This window comes from Leptodactylus fuscus, chromosome 7 (assembly GCF_031893055.1).
Source record: "Leptodactylus fuscus isolate aLepFus1 chromosome 7, aLepFus1.hap2, whole genome shotgun sequence".
In the NCBI taxonomy this organism is placed as follows: Eukaryota; Metazoa; Chordata; class Amphibia; order Anura; family Leptodactylidae; genus Leptodactylus; species Leptodactylus fuscus.
The window spans coordinates 27,156,771-27,184,717 of NC_134271.1; the positions used below are offsets into that span (position 1 = coordinate 27,156,771).

The 27,947-nt window shown below is 43.5% G+C and overlaps 1 protein-coding gene across 1 annotated transcript; it reads right to left on the reverse strand.

The window, feature by feature from the left end:
• KCNK4 (potassium two pore domain channel subfamily K member 4) lies at positions 1–27,153 on the reverse strand. The gene is made up of 7 exons (XM_075280515.1): positions 27,107–27,153; positions 25,294–25,613; positions 20,098–20,215; positions 17,217–17,377; positions 14,162–14,348; positions 7,901–8,040; positions 1–1,062 (listed from the first exon to the last, which is right to left on the reverse strand). The coding sequence occupies exons 2-7, from the start codon at positions 25,480–25,482 to the stop codon at positions 532–534; spliced, it is 1,326 nt and encodes a 441-aa protein (XP_075136616.1). The 5' UTR covers positions 25,483–25,613; positions 27,107–27,153; the 3' UTR covers positions 1–531.
• Positions 27,154–27,947: the final 794 nt, after the last annotated feature.

Here is a 27,947-nt window from a genome sequence, read left to right on the forward strand (position 1 = left end):
CAGGCCATTTATTAATGACATTTTCCTCCCCCACCCACATGTATCAGATACACAAGCCATTCAGATGACTAGGATCATGGCGCCTGCTCACTCGCATACAAAAGCGTGGTCTTATGATACCTAGGAAATGGGATTAGACTTCTCGTCAATTGCAGCAGTATATTATTGAAAACTGGCATTATATGACATGCTGAGAAGGGTGAATGTTATGTAACCATGACTCAAATTATACTCGGTAGTCATGTAAATAAAGTTGGCACTGCCATGGTCACACTTATTTGGTGTGAAGGTTCTTGCATAGCTCATTTTATTGGTGAATATAGAAAATCGTGATATCGTGTTGAAAAGGGCCAAATTAAAATATTCTGGACAATGTGTATAAAACTAGCCAAGTGACTAATGAGACATTAGTCGGACTGTAGGACTCGCGGTCAATGGACGGTCTGGCAGTGAAGTGATGGGAGGGGAGTGGCACTTTGGTAGTGTTGATATTTTTTAAAGCAAAGTTATAAGATTAGGGTAAATTCTTCGCTACCCACTTTCCCCCTTATCCCGATTCCGTGGAGTCGGGTGGGTTTCTCTCCTACCACTTCTTCCTCCTGTCCTCTTCTTCCTCTTGCTTTTTGGTACTTTTCCCTTTTCTCCCTTTTCATCTGTCTCCCCGTCTCCCACACCTTTCTCACTCTGTGTATCTGAGGATTCATCGATGAAGGCCATGTTTTCTCCCCACTCCATAATTCGTTTTGCAGGATCCTCAACCTTGAAAGAAGGAGTAAGTGGCGGTGTCTGTGGTGCGATGGTCGGGACTGAAGTCGGAACAGTTTGGGGCTCTTCATTTTCTTCTTCTTCTTCATCTTCTGTTCTTTCCAGTTCTTCTCCCTCGTTTTCCATGTCCACTTCTACATCGTCGTAATCTTGATGCGGTTCGTCTGGATTTTGTAAACCCCCTTTCTGTCGCAACATTCGTTCTTGAAAGTTAAGACTTAGGCCCCTGTGAGGAAGCTTCATGTCGGCGGTCATGCTTGCTGTCCAGTTTGCTGCATGAGCAGTTAGACCACCCATCTGTAAAGAGGCCAATAGAAGCAGTTTTACAACTTATGTTTTTTGGAAAGGTTCATTATAATCCACTTAGGAAGAATATGCAAATCTGACATGCAAATCTGACTTCCATGATGTAATAAGGATGCCAGTGCCTCAAGTATGCACACCAATAGAGGGCGCTGACTGAGAATGTGCAAGTCTATCTTCCATGATGTAATTATGGGGATAATGTCACTCCTTAAGGAGAGACCACCTTTTCAGGTGTGTGGAGACTTATACAGCCATAGTTGCTCCACAGCAAGGGAACATGGGAAGAATATGCAAATCTGTCTCCCAAGATGTAATTAGGATGCCAGTGCCTCTGGGCAGCATAACAGAGGCACTGTCTCCCTGTTTACATCTTGGGAGACAGATTTGCATATTCTTCCCATGATGTACTTAGGAAGACAGAGTCTCAGTCAAACAAACCTATAGAGGGTGCTGCCTTTAACATCATGCCGACCTTCTCAGAGGCCTTTGTTTGCAATGATGTTGGGATTATACCAGATACAGTCTTCTCAGCCAAGGACAGCTGTTCCGATGTATTTGCTTCTCATCAGCTTTGCGCAGAGAGGACTGATCTGGCAGAGGTGAGAGGCTTAGACAGGGTTGAGGGGATATCGTCACTCCATAAGGAGAGAACCACCATTTAGGTGTGTGGAGTCTTATTAAGCCATGAGATCTCCACTGTGCAAAGGAACATGGGAAGAATATGCAAATCTGGGGCCACACGGTGGCTCAGTGGTTAGCACTGCAGCCTTGCAGCGCTGGAGACCTGGTGTTCAAATCCCGCCAAGGGCATAAAACCATCTGCAAGGAGTTTGTATGTTCTCCCTGTGTTTGCATGGATTTCCATCCCATATTCCAAAAAGACATACTGATAGGGAAAAATGTACATTGTGAGCTCTATGTGGGGCTCACAATCTACATTTAAAAAAAAAAAAAAAAAAAAAGAATATGCAAATCTGACTTCCATGATGTAATTAGGATTACAGTGCCTCAAGTATGCACACCAATAGAGGGCGCTGACTGAGAATGTGCAAGTCTATCTTCCATGATGTAATTAGGAAGACAGAGTCTCAGTCAAACAAACCTATAGAGGTATATACAATCCACTTAGCAATAGCAAGTCTGGGAGTCTTTTGGTTCAGCTACCCTGCTCTACTCCTCCTGCTTATCCTCAGAGTAGGGCAGGAGCGATCACATGATCCAGAGTTGGAGTGTCATCAGGGAAGCCAAACTTGAAGACTTCTGACCCGCACGCCAGGACTAGAACTCTCTCTAGATTTCCTGCTATTCTGATGTTCTGGTATTGGAGCCATTTTGGCTCCAGACTTCTAGATGTAAGACCATGTAAAAATAAATAACGCATCATGTACAATAATCCCGTAAATGCTCCTCAGTATTATAAGGCCAATATTATAGAATCTGGAATTTATCACTCTTCAGAAAAGTTGTACACCTTCCTAAAAGTGCAAGTCAGTAAGGAGTGTGGTCAGTACGTGGCTTTTAGCTTCCTGCGCCACCATTTAACATTGCCAAAGTGATGTCAGAGGCAGAGAGCTGCATGGTAACTAGGATGTCTAGCATGGAGTGGTTAAAATAAGGTGTGGCAAGTATCCAGTAGGATGTGGCATGGGTCCAGTAGGGTGTGGCACGGGTACGGGAGAGTTGTGATGGGCTTCACCCACCAGCCCATAACTGTTAACACACCGGAAGACTCTGCATTTTCGGGTGTTGCAAGGTTCAAGTAGAGACTAACTATGCCTCTCCTATATGCAACCCTAAACCTGAGTTCACACAAAGTTTTTGGACCAGCGGAGGATGCCTTAGAATCTGGTCCAAAAAAAGCCTCCTGTGGCTACCCGCGACTGAATGCCGGTGGAGTGCACGGCATTCCTCTCCGGATTAGGCCCAAATAAATGGGCCTAGTTGGGAGGGAGTCTCGTGCCGTGGACACCGCACTGGATTCAGCGCTGAATCTGCGTCAAGATAGGGCAGCTTGCTTCTTTTTTCTGCGAGCGGAAAAAAAACACTAGCGGAAAAAAGAAGTGAACAGCTCCGATTGAAGTCAATGGGAGATGTTTTTTGGAGCTGGATTCTGAGGCGGATTCCGTGTCAAAATCTGGTCCAACAAACTCCGTGTGAACTCAGCCTTGCATGACTGGTTTGATGTGGACACAGCAGGTGCTGCCTTATACTAAGACCTCCTTCACATGACCGTACTTTGGATCCGCAATTGCAGATCAAATGCGGACACATGAATTTCTAGAGGCCCATACACACAGCCGTAGCTTTTGTAGCAGTGTGTCTGGGACATAGTGACGAGCAGCAAAATTTAGAGCAAGTCCATATTTTGAGCTCAGTCCATTCAATTCAATGTATGGGTCAGTAAAAACCACAGATGTCACACAGAAATCAATCCGTGTGTCATCCATTCCCTTTTTTACTGGCCTATACACTGCGCACAGTCGGAGGCCTGATAGTAACAGAAGACAGCGCCACCTATTGGATCAACGGTATACAAGGCAGCACTTTATTTTACCCACTCCATTCTAGCATCTAACAGTGAAGGATGCGTTCACACGGTGGAAAGTGGAGCGCAATCTGGCACGTATACACGTGTCAGCAGATTGCGCTCGCAAAAATATCCCGTTCATACGTGTATACGTGCCAGATTGCACTCCACTTTCCTCCATGTGAACTCACCCTAGTGTTACTGGGGGGCATTATTACTTGTCTGGGGGGCCACTGAATTATGCCGGGACATAGCACATATTAACATCATACTCCTGAAAGCACATGGGGTGGCTCCAGGAGAGTTGGGTCAGTTCAGCTGTTGGGGCAAATACTATTTTTAGATTATTTCTATGTTATATTATGACATTGGTGAACTGGCAGTAGTGGTTTGAGCACTGACGGTTGTCTCAGTGTTCACCGAGAAAGATCTAGAACCAAAGATAGTTTTGCACCGTCCAAGTCAATCTCTTGTTGTGATGTGACTTTTTGCATTATTCCTTGTTCAAGGGCATAACAATGTACACAATATATGACATCACAAAACTTGGAAGGGTCGGTGCTTGTCGCCTGTAGGGCTCTATGGGCTCTGCTAATTTCAGTTTGGCCTCCCAAGAAGAATGATGAAAATTTCCAACAAGGTAGGGAGTAAGTTGAGAGTATGGGTGTCTTCTGAGAGACCATCAATCCTGAATTATCTCTTCTTTTCCTGTTTTCAATGTTATATATAAAAAAAAACAAAAAACTTGATAGTGTTCAGTAGTTGATGCCTTTTTAAGGGCTAACTGATAATGATGACAGATTACAACGTTTCGGAATGTCTCGGCTGCTTTCTCAAGTACATTTTCAAACCATTTCTGAAGGCTGCATATTTATGTACAAAAGGACACATAGGGATAGAATTCTAGGAGGAAAGGGGGTAGAGGGTTATTGGTAGAAACAATGTAAACAATTCCAGGTTCTTATCAGTTCTCAGGGTCTCAGGTCAGTGATTTCTGTAAGATGCCATAAACTCATGTGACAGATTTAACCCCTTCTCCAGTGTTTGAAGCAGGGTCATAAGTTTATACTCATAAATCCGTCGCTCTTTCCTTGATTTAAAATTCCCTCTTAAAACCAAAATTTTCATGTTATCGGTGATATTATGATCTTCATTACAGAAATGTTTTGATACGGGAAGGTCCATTCTTCGTTCTCTAATTGTATGGCGATGTGAATTCATACGCATTCTAAGCTGCTGTCCGGTCTCTCCAACATACAGATTTTCAGTGGGACATTTGGTGCACATTACTAAATACACTACATTAGGTGTGTTACAGGTGAACGTACCTCGGATTTGATGTTCCCTGTTAGAGTTTGGTATCTCTATCCTGTCAGTGGTCAGTATGTGAGGGCGGGTTTTGCACCTTTTCTGTCCACATGGAAATGTTCCTGTGTTAGTTGGAGGTGACAGTGAGCTGCTAATAACCATATTCCTGAGGATTGGTGGCTGTCTGTAGCACAGGAGAGGGGGGTCTGGAAATATGGAGTTTAGACGGTGGTCTTTTTGTAGTAGTGGATGTAATTTGCGTGTGATTCCTCTCAGCGTCTCCAGGTGTGGGTTATATGTGACAACCAGGGGTACCCGATTGTTTTCCTGTTTGGTATTGTATTATAATAAATCCAATCTTGGTATTCTGGTGGCCCATTGTTCTTGGATGGTAACCCTGCATCAAGAATGTGTTTTTGAGGCCTCCAAGGTGTTCATCTCTATCTGCAGGGTTTGAACTCCATTGTATACAGCCAGGCTATCAGATACCATCACATATGTTCAAACCCTGCAGATAGAGACGAACACCTTGGAGGCCTCAAAAACACATTCTTGAGGCAGGGTTACCATCCAAGATCAATTGATTACCAAATCACCAGGGCCACGAGAATACCAAGATCGGAGTTATTAAAATACAATACCAAACAGGAAAATAATCGGGTACCCCTGGTCGTCACATATAACCCACACCTGGAGACGCTGAGAGGAATCACACGCAAATTACATCCACTATGACAAAAAGACCACCGTCTAAAATCCATTTCCAGACCCCCCTCTCCTGTGCTATAGACAGCCACCAAACCTCAGGAATATGGTGATTAGCAGCTCACTGTCACCTCCAACTAACACAGGAACATTTCCATGTGGACAGAAAAGGTGCAAAACATGCCCTCACATACTGACCACTGACAGGATAGAGATACCAAACTCTAACAGGGAATATGAAATCCGAGGTACAATCACCTGTAACAAACCTAATGTAGTGTATTTAGTAATGTGCACCAAATGTCCCACTGAAAATCTGTATGTTGGAGAGACCGGACAGCAGCTTAGAATGCATAAGAATTCACATTGCCATACAATTAGAGAACGAAGAATGGACCTTCCCATAGCATAACATTTCTGCAATCAGGATCATAATATGACGGATCACATGAAAACTTTGTTTTTAAGAGGGAATTTTAAATCAAGGAAAGAGCAACGGATTTATGAGTATAAACTTATGACCCTGCTTCAAACACTGGAGAAGGGGTGAAATCTGTCACATGGGTTTATGGCATCTTACAGAAATCACTGACCTGAGACCCTGAGAACTGATAAGAACCTGGAATTGTTTACATTGTTTCTACCAATAACCCTCTACCCCTTCCTCCTGGAAATCTATCCCTATGTGTCCTTTTGTACATAAATATGCATCCTTCAGAAATGGTTTTTAAATTTACTTGAGAAAGGAGCCGAGACATTCCGAAACGTTGTAATCTGTCATCATTATTAGTTAGCCATTAAAAAGGTATCAACTACTGAAGACTATCAAGTTTTTTTTTTGTTATATTTCCTACCCACTGGCTAACACGGTACGAGAACAAATGTTTTCAAGGTTGTCAAACTGTTAGAGCAGATGGCTTTCTTGTAAAGATTGAATATCTGCTGTGACCTTGGACTCATGAATGGTAGTTGTGACAGAAGATATACAAAGGTCTCCAGTTCCTCCATGAGCTCCTGCAGATCAGTGATCTTACTTTTTTGGAGGTTCTCCCTCTTAAGCTAAGGCCCCAAGGGCCAGAACCGCCACGCTAAAGCGCTGCGGGAACAACCACGGCGTGAACGCATTGCGGTTCTTCTCGGAGCGCTTTGAACAGAAAGTTCAAAGAGTTTTCCTCCGCTGACTTTCTGTTACAATTATATCTATGGGAAAGCCGCCGGCGTTTCTGTAGATATAATTGACATGCTGTGATTTTCGAAACCGCAACAGTTTTGTAAATCGCAGAATGTCCGCGCTGCGATTTTTTCCTCAAAGTGGGCATGGGATTCGCATGAATCCCATCCACTTTGCAAGTACTGCACAATGCTGTGATTTTACCCATGGCGTTTCCGCCGCGGCCAAATCGCGGCGTTTCTGGTCCTGTGCTAATCTGTCCATATCATGTTTCATTGGGAGAAAGGCGAATTGAGCCCATAGCCCATAGCGGCTCATGTACTTCCTCAGGAGGAGGCAGATCTGGGATTAACCATTTCTCAGGGGTTAAAATCAAAGTGGCCGTTGAAAACAGACACATACTTCAGGATTTCATGGCCATTAGATCCATCATTAACATCACTGTTGTGTGAATAATGTCTTACCCTACATTCACACAATAAAGTTTCACAAGCGAACTTGTGAAAATCAGTGTGTTGTTCGGATTTACAGAACTGAATAGTATGGTGGGAGAGCGGCTCCTAGCGGTATAGTTATCTATGATACTGTGAGTCCCTGCCTCCCAGCAACATACCGTCCTATACTATAGTCACTACAGGACCGTATGTTCACATTGGTAAATCCAACCAACACACGGACCAAGTATCACAGGTCATGTGAATGAGGGCTTAGGCTTTTATGGTATGGTAGATACCAAGAATGTGGACAGTTCCCTTCGTCTTCGATAATGTGAATTAATGCTGATATACAACGCATGAAGTCCAGATCTATCTATCTATCTATCTATCTATCTATCTATCTATCTATCTATCTATCCATCCATCCTGCAGCAGTATTCACATGATGATCTTTCAGGTTGGGTTTTTCACTGCAGTAATAGCCCATGTTACTTCACACTTCACCTATAAGCTAATGGCCCTCAATTGCAAACCTCTGGTTTACTGGCACAGTGATAATGTGCTACTCAACCCAAATGTATAATAAAAAGTGTCACTAATTACTGCAATTACAAAACCCAGTGTGAACTCAACCTTCGAAGCACTCAAGGAACCATCATTAAGTAAGGCGGTGTAGCTCACCTCTGCTCTGGTTTTTCTCGACAGAACTCTCAACCAGTTTCCTATCATTGTCAGAATGGAAGCAAAGTAGGCAAGGCCAAGCAAAATCCAGAACCAGACCAGCGGTTTGTACCAGGTGTGCTCATTTCCAGCACCGTCACCTGTAAGACAGTGTGAGTGATGATACAATGATGGAAGAATATTTAATGGACATCAGCATGTTGTGTTATATTGTAATCCTTGTAAGGAAAAGTCGGAAAGAAAATATAAAGTGATTTAGTTAGAGATCAATAATACAATGATGAATGAGATACGCTCTGTAATGTCTATAAAGATCACCAACACTGCTGATCTGGATTTGTATGCTCTGTATCTGGGGCACAGAAGTTAGTTTCAAGCAGCAGAAAGCTAAGACTACCTGTATACACATAACCTTCGAAGAGAGCAGGCTCATTCATGGGTTGGGTGTTATTAAGACTGAGTCAAAGAACAGAGCAACAAGAAGAAAGACATCAGCAAGAAGAAAGACATCAGCAAGAAGAAGGACAGCAACAAAAAAAGGACATCAGCAAGAAGAAGAACAGCAACAAGAAGAAGGGCACCAGGAAATAGAAGGACAACAACAAGAAGAACATCAGCAAGAAGAAGGGCACCAGGAAATAGAAGAACATCAACAAGAAGAAGAACAGCAACAAGAAGAAGAACATCAACAATAAGAAGGGCACCAGGAAATAGAAGGACAGCAACAAGAAGAACATCAATGAGAAGAAGAACAGCAACAAGAAGAAGAACAGCAACAAGAATAAGGGCACCAGGAAATAGAAGGAAAGCAACAAGAAGAAGAACAGCAACAAGAAGAAGAACAGCAACAAGAAGAAGGGCACCAGGAAATAGAAAGAAAGCAACAAGAAGAACATCAACAAGAAGAAGAACAGCAACAAGAAGAAGGGCACCAGGAAATAGAAGGAAAGCAACAAGAAGAACAGCAACAAGAAGAAGAACAGCAACAAGAAGAAGGGCACCAGAAAATAGAAGGAAAGCAACAAGAAGAACATCAGCAACAAGAAGGACATCAGCAACAAGAAGGACAGCAACAAGAAGAAGAACATCGATAAGAATCACATCGACAAGAAGAACAGCAACAAGAAGAACATTGACAAGAAGGACAGCAACAAAAAGAAGAACATCGACAAGAAGAAGAACATCAACAAGAAGAACTAAAGCAACAAGAAGGACAGCAACAAGAAAAAGGACATCAGCAACAAGAAGAAGAACATCGACAAGAAGAAGGACATCGACATAGCCCAGAGAAGAAAGAGTGATGGCAGGTGAAATAAATTGTGGCACTGAGAATAGTAGTTACTTAAAGAGTTTGCCCAGAAGAGAATAATTTTGCAAAAACAGGCTCAGAATGGGTTAAAGAGTTTTTCCAGGATAAAAATATTGATAACCTATTTATACCAATTCTAAGGATTGGACTTCAATATGAGATCAGTGATTGTCTGTCCCACGGCAGCCACATCCATCAGCTGTTCCTAGCAGCTGATACACAGAGAATGAAGCAGGAAGCAGACAGCGCTGTTCTCAAACTACTGGTCATACCAGGATACTACAGGTCAGCAGCTCCCATTCACTTAAAGGAATATGCCACAAGCAAGAAAAGGAGGTCCTTTCCCACACTGCACAATCAGCCTGATCACAGCCATGCTGAATGTTGGAATGGCTGGTGGTGGACAGCGCTCTCATTTCCAGCTGTAGGACCCCTAATATATTTCTTGGAAATTAGCTGTCTAAGGTATTAAAAGGAACACATTGCATAAAAAAATATACAGTCCAGTCTGTAGTCGGCATGTTATGAGTGGATAGATGTATAGGATTATGGGTTAAATATTCAGTCATTAATTCACTAAAATCTCTGTTCTTTCTATGTTGATAAGTCTAGGAGGCGGAGCTATCAGTGATTGACAGCCCCCCTCTTCAACTTTACATACAGACATCACTGTCAATCACTGATAGCTCCGCCTTCTAGAATTCTCAACATAAAAAGAGCAGACATTTCAGTAAATAAATGATATTGACTCTATATCCACAAACCTATATATCAATCTGCTCAGCTCCTCCTGCTCTATAACATGCTACCTTCAGATTACACTGCATGTTTTATGTGACAGGTCCTCTTTAAGACTTGCTGGCCAACAATTTAGACACCCCAGGTAAAGAGCAGCGCATGCTGACATTTGTCATATCTGTAAAATCAAAGTTTTTTTAAAAAAAAATATATATATTCTTTTTGCAAAAGAAAAAAAAGCAAATTGCTTTTGAGACTGCCATATGCTGAAGTCTTCTTCTGGGAGGAAAGAGGTGCATGCCAAGCCACAAGCTCGCGATGCCGCTATTGATGCTTTCTCACTCCCATTAGATCTACAGTGGTAAGATTGATAAAAGACTTCAAGTTTCATCCTAACCTGACCCCATGAATAGGCATCAAAGTAAATACCTATTACATTAAATGCTGCAAAAATGTATTAGCCGACCACCATGTGACTAGCAATAGGCTAAAATCTGATTGATATACATAGATATTGTATACAACATACTGAAAAATAAAATAGAAACTCAAGATGCAAAAAATTAACATTGAGTCTGGAGCCCCACTTAACGTTAACGCTGCAACTCTTACAGTACCTGCAGTCTCGAGAAAATCACTGCATGTCAATTATACCTACGGAAATGCTGGTGTTATCCCTATAGGTATAATTGAAGCAGAGAGACCACTAAGAAACTTTTTTAATTTTCTTTGTTCCTCTAAAAAAACCTTGAAAGCCGATGGAAGGGACCTGCCAGATTTTTAAGGCTGCATTCACACTGAGTAACGCTGGCGTTTTTTGTGCTTATTTTTGCACATAGCGCCGCGTTAACACCGCGTATACGCCGCGTTTGTGCCGTGCAACGCGACCGCAAAATACCGCGGCGCAAACGCTATGTGCAAACATAAGCACAAAAAACACCAGCGTTACTCAGTGTGAATGCAGCCTAATACTGTATTCAGTGCAGAAGGGTACAAACAGAAAGGGGGCTTTCTGGCAAAAGTTAATGGGGGATTTATCAAGACCAGTTTATCATACCCTGGGTAAAATACCCCATGTGTCAGTGGAGGGTATGCCTAATTTATGGTGAAGGAGGTGCATGCCAAGCTACACGAGTTAGGCACAGTACCCCATACATTGAGAGGACTTGGACCTGAATTGTAATTGCCCTGCTGGGTCGGAGACCATTCTTTTAGAGACTCCTGGACATACATGATGTACATTCACCACTATGAAGGCCCATCACGCAAAAAGGATTTCCTAGACACTGCCAGGACGTACAACCATAGATGCCAGATTAGGAATGAGTCTGATCCTGAAGTGTCCAAGAGTCCATTACCCACTCCACCCACACCTACCTGTGAGTTTCTATCTGCCAATAAAGTTGTGTTGGACAAAGACCGCTGTTTCCATACTAGATATGACTTCATATGACTATTAGAGATGAGCGAACAGTGTTCTATCGAACACATGTTCGATCGGATATCAGGGTGTTCGCCATGTTCGAATCGAATCGAACACCACGTGGTAAAGTGCGCCAAAATTCGATTCCCCTCCCACCTTCCCTGGCGCCTTTTTTGCACCAATAACAGCGCAGGGGAGGTGGGACAGGAACTACGACACTGGGGGCATTGAAAAAAATTGGAAAAAGTCATTGGCTGCCGAAATCAGGTGACCTCCATTTTAGACGAATAGTGGATTTCAAATCCGGGTCATATGAGAATGTGAACTTTGTGACTATGAGACAGGGATAGCTGTACAGGCAGGGATAGCTAGGGATAACCTTTATTTAGGGGGGAATGTTATTAAAAATAACTTTTTGGGGCTCTATCGGGTGTGTAATTGTGATTTTTGTGAGATAAACTTTTTCCCATAGGGATGCATTGGCCAGCGCTGATTGGCCGAATTCCGTACTCTGGCCAATCAGTGCTGGCCAATGCATTCTATTAGCTTGATGAAGCAGAGTGTGCACAAGGGTTCAAGCGCACCCTCGGCTCTGATGTAGCAGAGCCGAGGCTGCACAAGGGTTCAAGCGCACCCTCGGCTCTGATGTAGGAGAGCCGAGGGTGCACTTGAACCCTTGTGCACCCTCAGCTCTGCTACATCAGAGCCGAGGGTGCGCTTGAACCCTTGTGCACACTCTGCTTCATCAAGCTAATAGAATGCATTGGCCAGCGCTGATTGGCCAATGTATTCTATTAGCCTGATGAAGTAGAGCTGAATGTGTGTGCTAAGCACACACATTCAGCTCTACTTCATCGGGCTAATAGAATGCATTGGCCAGCGCTGATTGGCCAGAGTACGGAACTCGACCAATCAGCGCTGGCTCTGCTGGAGGAGGCGGAGTCTAAGATCGCTCCACACCAGTCTCCATTCAGGTCCGACCTTAGACTCCGCCTCCTCCGGCAGAGCCAGCGCTGATTGGCCGAAGGCTGGCCAATGCATTCCTATGCGAATGCAGAGACTTAGCAGTGCTGAGTCAGTTTTGCTCAACTACACATCTGATGCACACTCGGCACTGCTACATCAGATGTAGCAATCTGATGTAGCAGAGCCGAGGGTGCACTAGAACCCCTGTGCAAACTCAGTTCACGCTAATAGAATGCATTGGCCAGCGCTGATTGGCCAATGCATTCTATTAGCCCGATGAAGTAGAGCTGAATGTGTGTGCTAAGCACACACATTCAGCACTGCTTCATCAAGCCAATACAATGCATTAGCCAGTGCTGATTGGCCAGAGTACGGAATTCGGCCAATCAGCGCTGGCTCTGCTGGAGGAGGCGGAGTCTAAGGTCGGACCTGAATGGAGACTGGTGTGGAGCGACCTTAGACTCCGCCTCCTCCAGCAGAGCCAGTGCTGATTGGCCGAATTCCGTACTCTGGCCAATCAGCACTGGCTAATGCATTGTATTGGCTTGATGAAGCAGTGCTGAATGTGTGTGCTTAGCACACACATTCAGCTCTACTTCATCGGGCTAATAGAATGCATTGGCCAGCGCTGATTGGCCGAATTCCGTACTCTGGCCAATCAGCACTGGCTAATGCATTGTATTGGCTTGATGAAGCAGTGCTGAATGTGTGTGCTTAGCACACACATTCAGCTCTACTTCATCGGGCTAATAGAATGCATTGGCCAATCAGCGCTGGCCAATGCATTCTATTAGCGTGAACTGAGTTTGCACAGGGGTTCTAGTGCACCCTCGGCTCTGCTACATCAGATTGCTACATCTGATGTAGCAGTGCCGAGTGTGCATCAGATGTGTAGTTGAGCAAAACTGACTCAGCACTGCTAAGTCTGCATTCGCATAGGAATGCATTGGCCAGCCTTCGGCCAATCAGCGCTGGCTCTGCCGGAGGAGGCGGAGTCTAAGGTCGGACCTGAATGGAGACTGGTGTGGAGCTATCTTAGACTCCGCCTCCTCCAGCAGAGCCAGCGCTGATTGGTCGAGTTCCGTACTCTGGCCAATCAGCACTGGCCAATGCATTTCTATGGGGAAAAGTTAGCTTGCGAAAATCGCAAACTGACAGGGATTTCCATGAAATAAAGTGACTTTTATGCCCCCAGACATGCTTCCCCTGCTGTCCCAGTGTCATTCCAGGGTGTTGGTATCATTTCCTGGGGTGTCATAGTGGACTTGGTGACCCTCCAGACACGAATTTGGGTTTCCCCCTTAACGAGTTTATGTTCCCCATAGACTATAATGGGGTTCGAAACCCATTCGAACACTCGAACAGTGAGCGGCTGTTCGAATCGAATTTCGAACCTCGAACATTTTAGTGTTCGCTCATCTCTAATGACTATTACAATAAGATTTCAAAGGGTTGTCCAAGATTTCCTATTAATGGACTATCTTTAGGATAGATCATCAATATTATATCAGCGGAGGTCCAAATCCGATGCCTTGGCCGGTCAGCTGACTGTATAGTGGCTGTGCCATGCTATTGCATATCTTCTCCCATGAGTGAACTCTGAGTGAAAGTACCCCGGTGGCCCGGCCATTGTACAGTGTATGAACTGTCTGCTTCCGACTCCATACACTCTGCAGATATCAGTTCATTGGTGGAGGGGGTCCCAACTATCACAGATTGATGACCTACCCTAAAAATAGACCATGAGTATTAAGCCTTGGACAACCCCCTTAAAAATTTTCATGAATTGTTCTGTTGAAACACCATAAAATAAAATATTGTATACCTGCCACATAGTCACCAAAGCCAATTGTGGTAAGAGTGATGACTACAAAGTAAGTGGCCTCTAGCAATGTCCATTGTTCGATTTCTTGGAACACTAAGGTGGGAATAAGAACGAAGAGTAGACAGCCAACAAGGATGAAGAGTACAGCTGAGATAACTCGTACAATGGTCGGAGATACACGCCACTTCTGTGTACAAAAAAGACAAGGAAGACATATTTAAAATGGCGGCGATCACTTAACAATTTGCTATCAATCATCAACTCATCTAACCTAACTCATCTAACCTTATGGTTTTTGTTACACACATATCTCTATGGGCAACCCTACTCTGTACTCTTCTTCATTCAGTAACTCCTGAATTGTTCTTGATACTATCACCCGAAGCCCAAACTATGATACAGTTGTAGCAAACTTTAAAGGGTTATTCCCATCTCTGGAAATCATGGCCAAGATGAGAATAGGTAGTCACAAGTCCCAAACATCGGGGAGGGGTAAGACCTATGGAAACAGCCAAGAAACAATGGTCTACGCTGTCTCAAACCCCTGGGACGCCCATCAATCTTGAGAAGTTCTGTATTTCAATCCTGTTCAGAATGCATCGCTGGACAAAGAATATGATTCAAATCAATGGAATCATCGGAAGCGGCCGAAGTACAGCACTCGAGTATCTCGGCCACTCTCATTGAAATGAATGGAGCGGGGTATTCTGTGTCCACAAATACATTCTGGATGGCAGTATGCCATTCTAAGGATTGTAGGGATCTCGGCAATCAGACCCACACCTATCACCAATTTACTCTCTTTCCTGGGGATAAAGAATTCTTGTCGCAAAACTCCATTAACAAGATAGTCAATGGAGAATATCCAGGCTGGTGCAAGTTAATAAAATAGCGATGGGATTGTCAGGATCTGAGTTTTTCATGGGATTCAACAAAAGTCACAAAACAAGATCCCATAGCCATAGGGCTCATGCACATGGCTGTAGTACTGCTCTCTTTTGTACAGTGCTGTACAGAGACTGGATGCCATGACTTGGTGGCCAGGTACCCAAACATTTGATGCATACTATATGTTAATGGAAGTTTTTACCACAAATTGTGGCACAAGATGCGACCAATCTGCTTCCTGGTCGAAATGTTGCTGCACATTGGCTTAACTTCTATCAAAAGCCAATGTTCAGCAAACATTTGGCTCCTCAAGGTCACATGACAGTATCTGTACAGGTTCTGAAACCAGATGGGAGATCAGCAAGGGGGCAGAGGAAGAGCATGTATGGGTGACTGGTGTAAGGTCTGTGGTAGTTCCCATGGTCTGGTATGAGATATGTATCTGGGGACTGAATTTATTGAAAGTGCTTGTCGCATGAAGAACATGGAAGGTGTCTTAAAAGCAAGTTCTTTGTCCGTAAGGAGAAGTCCTCGCGGCATTCTGAACCAGACGGAGAACAAAAGGAAAGAAAATGTCTACAATAACAACAGAAGACGTCACCTGTGTGTCACTGGGTCTATAGAGATGCAATTGTCATTGTTAGTACAGACAGATGTTGTTGACTACAGACACAACATGATGGGGAGGGGATGGGTAAGTGGGCTTTGTTAGGTTTTTGACAATAACCTGGGGCGTATGGTCTACATAATCCACCATGGCTCTATGCAGTAGCACGACTACTTGTTTTCCTGATCCCAAGCTTATATAGATGGGTAATTTCGGCTGTCTCCTGTCATATATTTTTCTTTAGTCTATACAGTTCTGGTCAGTTAATATACTAACAGACTACTTGCACTTTGTCTCATGTGATTTTCTGTCTGCACAGAGTCCCAAACTCAAGTCAAAATCTAATTTCAAAAGCACAAAAAATTGAATTCCAGAGCGCAAATCGATAAATGAGCTCTTCCCGAGACAAGGTTGAGTTAATGTATCTCCAAAGAACTACCCCAAGAGACAGGGGAGGTGGGAGGGTGCACAAACAATATGGCACACATAGCTACACCTTCAGTCAGGTGTCCTGTATCACTGAAACAATGGATTTACTGGCAGAGTATATATAGAGAGATGACCAAAAACTGTCTCAGACGGATTGATCGATGATAAGACCAATAAGCCACATCTCAAATATGGGATCGGACTTATCAACAAATAAGGGTCATTTTGGCAAGAGCTAAGTGGACAAATGGAGTGCCTGGGCTGTCTGTATCATACACATCACAACAGTGATGAAATTTTAAGTCGGGCTCAGACATCAACTCTTCTGTATTATTTCTGTATCCACCTTTACGAAAACTTCAATTCATTTCCAGTTTTTTTTTATAAGACTTCTCCTGATCTAACCCTTACTTAAAATTTGGGTAAGAATTCTGAAAATATTTTTTTCACGCTTGGTAAGTGCTTCTTAGTTCAAGTTACTAAAATAGGCAAATGCCTTTTTTCAGGCCCAAAAGTTGCGCATTGTTGGCACACAGTCAAAATAAGAGATAAATAGGCACCAATTTCTTCATTTTCCAACCTGTCGCTACTTTTTCGGAAAACTGGAAGGAAACCGCAAAAGATCTAATCGGGTCGGGGCATCTCAGCCCAGCAAATTTATTATAACTTATGCCTGAAAACTTAGTATGATTTATACCCAAGATCCATGACAGGTGTAGACTCAAATTTTGGCATATGGGACCTCACAAGATGAACCTCTCAATAATTCAGATTTATCTCACCCCAGTGGGGAAATGAATTAAGTAGAGATGAGCGAACACTGTTCGGATCAGCCGTTCCGAACAGCACGCTCCCATAGAAATGAATGGAAGCACCTGGCACGGCGACCAGCCACCGGCAAAGTGTACGTGCCAGGTGCTTCCATTCATTTCTATGGGAGCGTGCTGTTCGGAACAGCTGATCCGAACAGTGTTCGCTCATCTCTAGGATTAAGACTTGCATAGGAAACTCCAGTCTTAATAAATTCCTCCTTTTGTCTTTTGCTTCATGTTTAGGATCTGTTTTTAGGAATGGAAACATTCTTAGTTATATCCAGGATATATAGATAGTATAGGAGATACGTGACCTTACCAAGAATATCATTTCCACCTTCCCGATGCCTTTGCGGAGAGCAGATCCCAAATGGTCGCCCACTCCAGCTAACAGGATACCAAAAAGAGGAATGCCAAAAAGTGCATAGAAAATACAGAAAATCCGTCCGCCTTCTGTCTTTGGAGCGTTGTTACCAAATCCTGTGACATATAATGTAGTTTAATGAGAATACATAAGACAACATAAGACATATTCTGGCTATAACTTTTGCCTTGTTCTAAAGATACCATAAAACTTGCTCGTGATGACTAGCGTATGTCTCTGCCTATGTTTCTTTATGGGATTTAGCTTCACAGTTCACACTCATACATAATAGTCACACACTCAATAATAATTTTATATGTATCCCAAGACCATCAAGAAAAATGATCCATCCTGCAAAAAACAAGCCCTTATACAGCTAAAGTGAAAATTAAACTAGATCTTGCAAATTTTTTTCTACTATTAATGAGAATAAGCAAGAAAACATCAAAAAAATAGAATCAAGGAAACCAAAGGTTAACAGTGAAAAGTTTCATATGTAAAAAAAAGTGTCAGAAATGCATTTTTTTTCCATCACCTCTTAGAACGAGACAATAGCTACAGTAATGGAAGAATCTTTCCAGGAAGGATCTGGCACAAAACCCTTTAAATTTCTGTTGCGGAAATATGCCTATGTATTAAGAGGCGCATGTTCCTTTCTTGGGTATAAGTAAATCCTGATTTTTATTAGCAGTAGATGGCACGTTTCGGGATTCGCAGACCCCTTTTTCAAATAAACAAAACAGATAGAAAGAGATAATAAAAGCGATATGGGCCCCAAAATGATGCCATTGAAAAGTGCCACTCATCCCACCAAAATTAACTGTATACAAATCTAGGTTGATGGAAAAAAATTAAAATTGTACGCCACTAAGTTCCTTAAAGGGATCCTATCATTAAAACACATTTTTTTCTGCCTACCACTTTGGAATAGCCTTAAGAAAGGCTATTCTTCTCCTACCTTTAGATGTCTTCTCCACGCCACCGTTCCGTAGAAATCCCGGTTTTCGTCGGTATGCAAATGAGTTCCCTCGCAGCACTGGGGGCGGTCTCCAGCACTCAAGCAGCACTGCTCTCCAGTGACACCTCTATCTTCTTCAGGAATGTCATCTTCACTCGTCTTCTTCCGGCACAGGTGGTCAAACTTGTGGGCCTCGGGTAGATCCGACTGCGTATGCTCGTGGTCACAAGAAAAATGGCCACTTACACAGACGCATGAAGAGGACGTTCCTGAAGAAGATAGAGACGTTGCTGCAGAGTTCTCTCGCAGCATTGGGGATGCCCCCAGTGCTGTTTGAGCGCTGGGGACCACCCCCAGTGCTGCGAAAGAACTAATTTGCATACCGACAAAAAACGGGATTTCTACGGAACGGTGGTGCGGAGAAGACATCTAAAGGTAGGAGAAGAATGGTGGCAGCAGCAGGGGAGGTGAGTATTTATTCTATTATTAATTAGTCCATTGTGCTCCATTTGTTATTTTTTTCCCAGTCTAGTAAAACCTCATACAGATATACTCATTATAACTAAGTGCGCTTGGAGTTTGTACAGAACATCAAGGGGGTTTCCTATGAACACAACCATATTTAAGCCTGTAGATGAGGAGTGGACATGTTATAATCCCACTGCACGATCCTTATCCCGGCCAGAATATGATGTCACAGTAATTGGAAGATTTCCATACTGATTAGATGGTTGGTCCAATCTGCTGAAATCAGCAGGTACGGCCAACATTAATCCAATGCAAATGACAACATTGGATCAAGATGTTCCATAGGAAATTAATTTATACTATCAATATGCCTAGATGGGCATGACCGCTACAATCCTGCCGCAATGCATTGACTTTAAAGAGAACTGGAGATCCAATTCAGCAGGAATCAGGTTTATGTGAAAAATATCTATTGAACAAGAGACTGCAGAGAGCACATGGAGACATGTGGTTACATGATCTCCAATATACTCATTTATATACAGATGTACTGACAATTTACAACCATAAGGGTGCATTCACACTGTGCAGCATAGCGCAGTAATCATGTGTGATCGGTGTAACTGTGCTTTATCTTTCAGGTGGACGTGTAAGTAATTTGTATGGGATCACTGCAGTTAGGTGGCATTGTGTATGGGCACCCTTAGGGTGGTGCCATAAGATGTACTGGAGGCCGCATCCAGTCCCGGGGCCACCTGTACATTCACTTCTCTATCAGTGCAACGCTCATTGCTAAATATCACTACCGGCCATATGATTCATTACTAGTAATTCTATCCAGCTGAAATTAATAATTCTTCATATCTGCATTGTGTTATCCGTTCTTCCAGTCCGTCATAGGATCCGTCTGATGACAGATAACATTGATCCCAAGGGATACCATTGACTATGATTGGGTTTGTTGAGTGTGTTGTTTTTTTAAGATGGAAAAGTCTTACTTGCCGAACTTTTTTGTCCACACTTTTAGGCTAAGACCCCACATAGCATCCCGCACCTAAAAAGCACTGCGGGAAAAGCCATTGTGCTGTGACTGTAAAACGTTGCGTTTATACCACGTGGGGCCCCGGGATTAGACGGACTCCGTGCAAGGTGGACTATAAAAGAGGTTGTGGACATAGCCTAACAGAGAAGTAAAAGCACTGGCCGCCCCGGGACCAGAGGCAGCTATATACCCTTTAGGTTAAGGCCCCCTCATAGCGAGCCACACTGCAGAAAAGGCCGCAATGGAATGGCTGATCCGTGCAGGGTCCAGATAACCCCCTTGGATTGGTATGAAACATACAATAGGAGCCAGCAATCCCCCTTAATGTAATTTTACGTGTTTATAATGAAGAAATAAAAGACCATTACCGATTGTAGTGATGACCGTCCCTGCGAAGAAGAAGCAACTCCCGATGTCCCAGTGCGTGCTAGCATTGGTGCCATTGGGTGCGATATCGGCTCCGGCACCCAAAGCGTCTTTCACCTGCTGTAATGCCAAAGATGCAGTTAATGTCCGTCCTGTCCTGTGGCCCATTCTCTTAATAAGGTTACGTAAGCGGAATGAGGCGATGCTCTGCGGTAATAGACACTAGCAGTAACAGAGCAATGTCAGGGAGACGGAACGAAGGCGGCGGCGGCCACACTAGGTTGCTGTAGATTTGTGATAGATCATTCAAAGGATCCTAGTTATTCCTATGGGCATCAATCTTCATCTGTTCTGTCATAACCATTTGGACATCAATCCATCATGGTACGTTTTTGTTATTATGGAGGATGATGGGTATCGGAATCAAAAAACTGATGGAAAATGATGTCAATTGATGTCAATTTGTCATAGTGTTTTCAGTCAGCTCAGATCAGCTGCAGAACATGACAATGCCTATGGCGAGGATCACACAGGGCAGTTTGGATGCAGATTCTGATGCTTTCTTTGAAGCCAGAAGAAAAGTCAAATGTAATATTTTTCTCTATATGTGTCCTCCCTTTAGGATCCATGCATATTTTATTTAACCACTTCAGTACTGGGCCAATTTGGACACATTTTCGGGTTTTTTGTATGTGCGGTTTTGAGGGCTGTAACATTTTTCCCGTATGTCTCAGTCAACTAATTTTTGCGTCTTTTTTCGGGGACACATAGGGCTTTATTTTTATGTTGTTTTTATTTTCGACTGTCTTTTAATTTTTTTTATATCTGGGAAAATCTAAACATAATAGGAGGGAAATTGTGTCTGGTTTTCACTTTTCTTTTTTTAAAAAAAATTTAATAACACAAAGTACAATTCAAAAACTTTATAAAATAGTTTTTCCTCTCCATTACGGTAACTTTTATTTTATATGGTGTCGTCGGGGGTGGGGCTATAACCTTTATTAACGCCACTTTATTGGCATATTATTTTACTTATTTTTTAAATTATTTTATTTCATTTTTTTTAAACTTTTTAATTAATTTTTTAATATTTTTTTTCCAGATTGTGTCCCCATAAGGTGATAAGAGACCTTTGGGGACATCTGATCACTTTTTTTTTGTACTGGAGGCTGATTTCTCCTATAATTGGGGCTGGTACATTTAGCCCCAGTTGCAGGAGGAATCCAGGCTCCTGCACGCTGTATACACAGCTTACAGAGCTGATCTGGGTCCTGTAGGACCCAGCAGCTCTTGCAAGACGCTGCTCCCGGTGAATCACGTGACCGCCGGGTCAGAGGGCAGCCGCATCATGGCGGCGCCCATAGCCGTGTATACAGCTTTCATTGAGCACTGTATACACAGCGATCGAGAAGGCAGGGTAGGGAATAAACCTTCCCTGTCTTCTCTCTGGGAGCTCCGGCTGAAGTTACAGCTGGCTCCCAATGAAAGAAGCTGCACGATCTTCTGCAGCTGCTGTGTTCTGATTGCACGTACCGGTACGTCCTGTCAGAACAAGGCAACCACTTCCCGGACGTATATAGTCTATGGGCGGTCCGGAAGTGGTTAACAAAAAAATGTATCATAATGGCACATAAATATACTGGGTAAATCTGAGGCCCCACGTTGCGAAAATGTCTGTCACGCAACATCCCCACCAATCATCTGTTCTCAACTGTTTCCAAGCATCAAATACTGAGAATAGGCTGCTAATATAAAATATCTAGAAAAACTCTTAGTATATAATTATACATTTATTTATTTTTTTCATAATTCCATAGTACAAGTGAAGTGAAAAAACTTTGTAATGTAGTTTATTAAACAAAATGGCCTCTGTCTTTACTTATTTGCCTCCTTCTGCCACTGATCAAATCTGTACAATAGAAGTCTATGGGGAGGTGGAGGAAGAGGAGAGCTCCTCAAAGTAGAGAGACATCTGCACTATAGAGAGACTGTTCTCTTTCACAACACAACTGGGTTAACAGGCTTTACCTTCTGGCCTTCGCTTGATGAAATAACTAATTTAATGCTTTAGACGGCCTGATATATATCTGTCTCGCTTCTTCTCCTCCTCCTCTCTCTATAGACTTTATTGTAAACTGACACTACTTGTGTACGGAGTATGAACCAGAATCACTCAGATAATGAGTAAAGACAGAAGTAATAGAGGGGTTGTCCAGGATATACAGTTTTACTCAAGGAGGCCAAGAAAGGTGTAAAAAGAAATAAACCCATACTCTCCTATCCCCGATGCTGCTCCATTGTAAGGTCCAGTGGCCCCCTGGGGCTTCCTCCAGCAGAAGCCTTAGCCTCAAATGACGTCCAAGGCTGCTGATTCACTCACATATGCAAGACCCCAGGAGTAGCAGAACCTGATCAGGTTGGGCGACAACGGAGCATTGGGGATAAGTGAGTATGTTTTGTTTTTCACCTTCCCCGGACTCCTTGTTCAGAACAATATATCCTAGATAATCCCTTTAAGGACACAGGTACCGCACTTCTCTTTAGTGAATTATATTGCAAAGATTAATCCCTTCACCTATACTTTTGATTCCTGAAAAATTAAATCCTGCCTGGGGTTCTTTTGACAACCCCAGGCCATATGTCTTTAAAGCCCCGTTCACACCTGGCTAGGGAACGCGTATTTTGGTCCTGATTTTGACGCGTCAGAATAGGGCCAAAAGGCGCCTGCCACGGCTTCCAACAGTCGTGGCTTCCCGCTCCGGAGTAGGCCCAAATGAATGGGCCTAGTCCGGAGGGTGTTGCCGCGAAGCTGAATCAGCCGCGGAATCCGCCTGAAGAAAGGGCAGCTCGCTTCTTTTTTCCACTAGCGGTTTGCATAGACCTCTATTGTGAGGGGGCGGATTTTGAGGAGGATTCAGTGCCAATGATATAATAAGCCTAGTCATACACATTAGGTTAAGTGGTGGGACCATCTGATGTGTATTGGGACCTCCTGACTATCCCCTGATGGCAGAGGTTGGGGTAAAAGAAGGCACGTTGCATGTAAACATAGCAGAGGGGACTGCAGTGGTTTACTCCCTGATGAAAACACATGCAGACTCAGCCAATCCTAGTGTGAATGTATATGGGGGGTGTTGAGAGGGTCAGATGAGAGCCAAACAAACATACAGCTATTGGAAGTATATGGCCGGCCTTATCTTCCTCCTCCCAGGGTCAGCATACTGCTAGATAGACCTGTCAGCAAGTCCAGTACTATCCAGCTAAATGTCTGTATTGTTGTGCTCCAGATCCAATACGATCAATAGCTGACAGCAGAGAAAGTAGTATATAGTTGGCAGGTGAGCACTGAATAAAACATATATAAGCTACCTGCGTATAATGTGAACATAACATCATATACAAAGCAGTAACTGGCAGGGAACAATGGTAACGTGACAGATGTTGTCACCTATTGAACATCTCATCTATAATCAATGGCGTCTGTCACCACATAGGATGCGTTATGTTAATGCCGTACCCTCGGGAAGTCACTCCTACTAACATCTGGGAGCTTTGGATCCCCAAAAATCAGACATTGTCTATTTTCCAACTTGTTCACCACTTTTGAAACAAGTGACCGGAGCAAGATTGGGATCATGACGGATTAAGACCAACATCTCAGACCAACAAATTTACTATAAGTTACACCAAAAAACTGGCTGAATCCTATATCAGTACCCGAGTGTTGTAGATATCTATTCTGGTGAATGGGAGCTCCTGGGATGCACCAGGGAGGCTGGCACATTTCGGGCAATGAGGGAATTGCAGCGTCAGGACCAGACCAGACGGGGATCAGTGAGGGTGAGGATCACTCTGATATATTATCCTATGCTCTTTTTTTTTTTGCACGCCATTAAATCTATGGTTGTACGAAGAGAGGCCGGACATTTATAACAATACATTGCATGGAATTATTTAGCGTACAAACAATAGGTATATAGTGACGTAGTAAGGTTAAAGGTAAGTTATGTAGGGATGAATAAAGCGTACCAATACATTCCCTGCCCTGTATAAGCTTTACATCTAATATATGGCCAGGTCCCCCCACAATCCCAATTATTAACTTTGCAGAGAGAAGTGGGGTGCAGCCTCTCCTAGTGCCGCCCTGGCTGTATGTGAGGTCACTGACTCCCGTTAGATCCATAGAGTAGAATAGAGTTGGTTATAGGACGGAGAGTCAGAGTGGCAGCAGGTAGAAGCAAAGGAGCAAGACATCTGACCTCCTCTGCTGCGCCGCAGGGAAGCTGCTTATATATTAGGACAAGCACTAGTAAGCTTTACTTTTTTCCTGGATAACCCAATTTCAGCTCATTCTTCTGCAATATTGATGCAGAGTCATGGAGGATAGCTGTGCTGAATCACTTGGCAATATACGGATCCTATGGCCATCGCCAGATTACCTTTGCAAGACATAATATATTAGACTCAATGTGATCAATTATCTTGCAATGACATCTTATGTATCACTAAACAGTAAGAGGTATATACTGGTAGCTACACAGTGTACAGAGTGGTGCTAGTTCTGGTATGCAGTGACCCACTGACCCACTACAGGGGTCGCAGCTGTGACCAGGCCCAGGAGCCAAAACTTTTTTGGCCATTTGATGATGGTTGGCAGCCTGTTCATCATAAATTTATTCCCCCTGTCCTCTGCGGAGCTGGAGGAAGAAGATTTATGATATACTGCCTTCCACTTTCAGAAAGGAGAAAATTAACAATTTCATGGAAAAAGATCAGTTTGTTAGCAGTATGCTCCTTTGACTACTGCTGTGACCATTGCAAACAGCTGTTCTGCAGAGTGCTGGGAGTCATGGCCAAACCAATCTGTTGAGATATGGCACCTCCACTTCTCCATATGTTGTCTCCAGCCTGTGTCAGTGTCATGCTAGAAGTTGGCTGGCTGTCAGCCTCGGTCTATTAGCTAATAAAGTCTCCGCCATGATGGAGATGGAGACTGGGTTAGCTATTGAACTGGTCCGAGCGGCCGGCCCTGATCCAGCATGTCATAGATGTGGGGTGCGGGAAACAGGTGAATGGGTCTGAAGTAGGACAATCTGAGCACATTGGCTACATAAAGTATATTCATTATAGCATAAATATTACAAATATCCTATTAACACCCACTAGAATGCTATCATCTTCACCCTAATGTCTCTCACCAGCACAAAGGAGTCCAGAATATCCTCCTGCACACAGATGTTTTCCTCAAGGAACTTTCTACGATATTGCATGAGAAGATTTTGTTGCTGAGTCTCAAAGGGTTGTTCAAGCATCTGAAAGACCACTGCCCCTGTCACCAGGTACCCGAGGACGACCCCCAGCAAGGCCAACACAGTCTTCTTCTTCATGACGTTTTTAGTCTGAGCTACCTCCTCTTCAACCCCAACCTGGTCTCCAAGTAGTATGGAGTCTTGGGATGAGCAAGTCAGCGGGTAGAGAAAGCCTCCCGGAAGGCCAACTACTGGAGAGTGACAAGTCACTGTAGAGAAGGGGGAAAAACACAAAAAAAGCTCTAGTATTAAAAAATAAAGCCAATGACGACAGGTCCGTACCCAAACACTGTACATCAATCTATATGGTCTGCAACCATAGGTCACAAAGTGATATCTACTTGTAGGATTAGTACGGAAAGACATTAAAGTAGGGAGTTACTATAGTGAACCCCAAGGTCCTTCTCTCCCTGGAACGGAAGCCGCCCATTCCAGACTCTCCCATACACATGCACACTTAGTTTGGCCGAGCCTCTATGTGTTCTCAGTAGGCAGAGGAGATTAAAGTTCTCTACAATATTAGGAGTCCCTACTTCTCCACTATATACTGTGCCATACGGCAATCACTATAGTACAATAAGTAGTGGACAGGCAGGGACCATTACAATGCTAGGAGTCCATCACCCATCTAAAACCAGTCTAACCCCTATCTCTGGACCCCTATGGCATAGCATCGGGTAGTCCGGTGATCATGCAAATTTCCAAAGTGGGTTTCAATCTGGTAAGTAACGTCCAAGTTTCCCAAACTTTATACATCTTAAAGAAAAGCACTGACTACGCAACAATCTTCTGACTTAGACATTAACCATTGAAATTAATAGGTACACCTTGGGAGCAATCACTTTAGTAGATAGCATCGCCTTCTGTAATGCTATGGCTAAATCTACCATGACATATTCATAAGCTCACTTGTAAATCAAGCTTTTAATGAAGCTTCGGATAGAAAGGATCCAACTTTCACAAACAGCCTCGCAGATATCGATTTCCAGTTATTTACGGGGACAATAAAATTGAGGCAATTGTGAATATTGGTTCATTATATTAAGGTACAGAGTGTGTATACCTATATACCATGGGTAGCCCAATTTATAAACTTTATGTATCTTTTTGTATATATTTGCTTAGGTTATGTATATATTTTGTAACAAATTTGTAAAATTCCAAAAAATAATATCCCCATTGAAAAACTCTTCTAACCAAAGATATATGTCAACTATGTATAAGGCATAAGACATATAAACAACCAGCAGTGTCAGCAGAAGTAAGAGGAGCGGAGTCCTATAACTTACCGGGATGGAGAGTGCTGCAGGCGTCGGTATATAGATGATATAATAGTGACACAAGTGCACACTCACACTCAGACAGGTATGAGCCCTCACCAGCAGGGCCTGCAGCTCACCTCTTGTATCTGATGCCCAAAGGAGAGTGATACCCTGAATGTATCCTCCCTCCTATCCACACACTGCATGGGCGTGGAAAGAGGGAGTGAATACCAGAAGGAGTGAAATAAGATGTAGACATTGAGACATAAGGAGAAGAAGATGAAGACAGAGGAGGCTTCAGATGTAGAAAGAGCCGCACTGAGGGAGTGGAGGAGATGGAAAAATAATGTGCAAGACAGAGATATAGAGGAGGAGAATGAGAATGCTCTAAAAGCGACTTACAATGTAATGGCCACAATTAACCAGCAGATGTAACTTACCCGTCACTGCTTCTGTCCACAGTCTTGAAGATCTACTTGTAGTGAAGGCAATTACCCTTCCAACCTGTAATTGACCGCCATTGCCGTGTAAAGCTAAACCACCGTAACACAGTACTATAAAGCAGTTTTGCCAACTCCCTGCAGATCACTGCCCATAACCCCCGTGCCCTGGCCGGAGCCAGAATGGGCCCCGCTAACCCTCTGCCTGTGCCAGCCATGCATTCATACAGCACTGCCCTCCTAAAACTTTCCCCTCGGAGGATCTCTTAACCCTTTCCTTTCACGCAGCATAGCGTCCTATAAAATATGTACACTGCAAAGTATCATCCACTTGCCTGCTAGAACCATGCAGCATTGCATAATAACCCCACCCTCCTTGCCAAAATGCAGGGGAGCATCCTTAAGGCTCCCTGCTGTTACAGAGCTGCAGTGTCACCGTACCCCTCCCATTTCTGGCCATGAGAGAGTTAAGGCTTCATTGTACCCTCTGTCAGCACACATAAATGATGATGACAATCAATAGCGATCATTCCCAGTACTACCTGCCACTTAACCTCACTACTTAACCCCTTCATGGGACGGGCATCCGAAAACATTGGGATGGATCAGCTTCAGAGATGCAGCAGAATATTATCAAATGCTTTTATTGCAGAATGCAGCACGCTGTCAGCGCGGCCACGGACAGGTTCAGGGCTTGTGCCCCCTCCCCTTTAATGATTGTCTGCTCGGTGTACACAGTGGTCTTGGTAAGATGTTGCAAGTGGACATATGTTTCTTAAAGGGACATGACACCTAATTCATAAATCTTACAAGAGATATTCTTCAGCCATATGTATATAAA

Excerpts from the sequence above, each read along its gene's own strand:
- KCNK4 (XM_075280515.1), bottom strand. The coding sequence starts at position 25,482 with ATGAAGAAGAAGACTGTGTTGGCCTTGCTGGGGGTCGTCCTCGGGTAC. Across the intron at positions 20,216-25,293 it reads TTCTGGACTCCTTTGTGCTG|CAGGTGAAAGACGCTTTGGG; the intron begins GTGAGAGACATT and ends TTGGCATTACAG. Across the intron at positions 1,063-7,900 it reads CGAGAAAAACCAGAGCAGAG|ATGGGTGGTCTAACTGCTCA; the intron begins GTGAGCTACACC and ends GCCTCTTTACAG.